General features: G+C 58.4%; 1 protein-coding gene across 1 annotated transcript in view; it reads left to right on the forward strand.

Moving 5' to 3' along the window:
- BCL11A (BCL11 transcription factor A) overlaps positions 1–1,632 on the forward strand; it is a gene marked incomplete at its 5' end in the record, with an annotated part of 57,201 nt that overhangs the window by 610 nt on the left and 54,959 nt on the right. The window contains one exon of the mRNA XM_085304906.1: positions 82–411. Within this exon, the coding sequence (XP_085161032.1) occupies positions 82–411 (330 nt within the window). The remainder of the gene's footprint in view (positions 1–81; positions 412–1,632) is intronic.

Raw genomic sequence — 1,632 nt, forward strand, 5'->3', positions numbered from 1 at the left:
TGCCGTGCCGTGCCGTGCCGGGCCGGGCCGGGGCCGGCTCGGCGCGCGCTAACGCCGCCGCTCTTGTTTCCGCACGTGCAGCCGAGCCGCTGGAAGCCGTCCTGAGCGAGGAGGAGCCCGAGCCCGGCGCCCTGGGAGCTCCGGAGGGGGACCACGACCTCCTCACCTGCGGCCAGTGCCAGATGAACTTCCCGCTGGGGGACATCCTGGTTTTTATCGAGCACAAGCGGAAACAGTGCGGCGGCGGCCTCTGCCTGGAGAAGGCTGTGGATAAGCCGCCGTCGCCGTCGCCGAGCGAGCGGAAGAAGGCGTCCACCCCCGTGGAGGTTGGCATCCAGGTGACGCCGGAGGACGACGACTGTTTGTCGACGTCGTCCAGGGGGGTCTGCCCCAAGCAGGAGCACGGAGCAGGTAAATGCGAGCAAGGAGGAGCGCCGGGCGATGCCCCGGCTCGACGGTCGCGGGGAAGGCCGGGGCCGAAAGAGTTAACGCGCGGGGACGGTAATTAAACGCAGCCCCCCCCTCCCTACACCCCCCCCCACCCCGGGCGAAGCGACACCGCCGACCTTGACTTTCAGCTGCCATTTGCGACCGGCCGGGCCGGAGCGGAGAGGGCGCTTGCTGGAGCGCGCAGACGTGCTCAGTCGAAAAGTTTAAGGGCACGCTGGAAATTTCAAAAGGTTGGTGTGACGGGAAAGGCCGCTCGCTGCAGCCTGCCTGCCCGGCCCAGTGATAAATGCTCCTCTCCTCCGCGCGCGCCTGCCTCCGACGGGGCTTTGACAGATGTGTCTTGATTTTGTTTGTGGTTTGCACAGCCGCGCGTCAGCCGTACAAACGTCCAAGACGGAGCTCTGTTGTGTGCAACAAACAGTATGAAATGTGCTTTTTTTTTAAAAAAAAAAAAGGGTAAATGATTCAATTTCTGAGCTTTTTTTTTTCCTTTTTTTTTTTCCTAAACGGAAAGCCATTCACTGTGCAAGTATTTTAGCAAATGAGGCTAGAAAAATAGAACTTGCTACGGGAAAGAAAATCGCAGAAACACTGGGAGCCTAGCAAGGCATATTCTGTTCTTAAAATCCCGTTAGCAAGCAGGAATATTCCCCATTTATAGTGAGCATTGCAAATCACTTCACATTGCCCCAGTAATACCACCTGAAAAACACAAGCCGGTAGCACACCAAAACCCACACGTGCCTCAACCAGTTCTGACAAAAAAATAAGAGAGAGAGGCTGGTGGCGTTCAGGATGTGGCGTCGCGTGCTCCCCTGCTGCAGCAGCGCAGAGGACGGCTGAGCGCGAGCCGGAGTGCAGGACGTGGTGGTGATCGCAGGAGGGGCTGGAGCCCGCCTTGGCCTTGCTCTGGCTGCCGAGTGGGACCGTGGTAGGGCAGCAGGCGCTGGGAGGTTCAGCGTGATGCTCTCGCGGCCTTCCTGGCCTCCAAACCAGCCGTTAAATCACGCTTGATGTTTGTGTTTTTGAAGGCTTTGTGGTCGTGGCAAGTGTATTGGGGTATGTGTGTGTCTGCGTGCATGTGCACGTGTCCATGCAAAGCCGTATGCATGTATATGCGTCTGTGTAGAGCTGTATGCATGCACGTGCATCAGTGCAAGGCCGTATGCATGCATATGTGTC

This window comes from Rhea americana, unplaced genomic scaffold (assembly GCF_003343005.1).
Source record: "Rhea americana isolate MKP2758 unplaced genomic scaffold, rheAme1 scaffold_212, whole genome shotgun sequence".
Taxonomy (NCBI): domain Eukaryota; kingdom Metazoa; phylum Chordata; class Aves; order Rheiformes; family Rheidae; genus Rhea; species Rhea americana.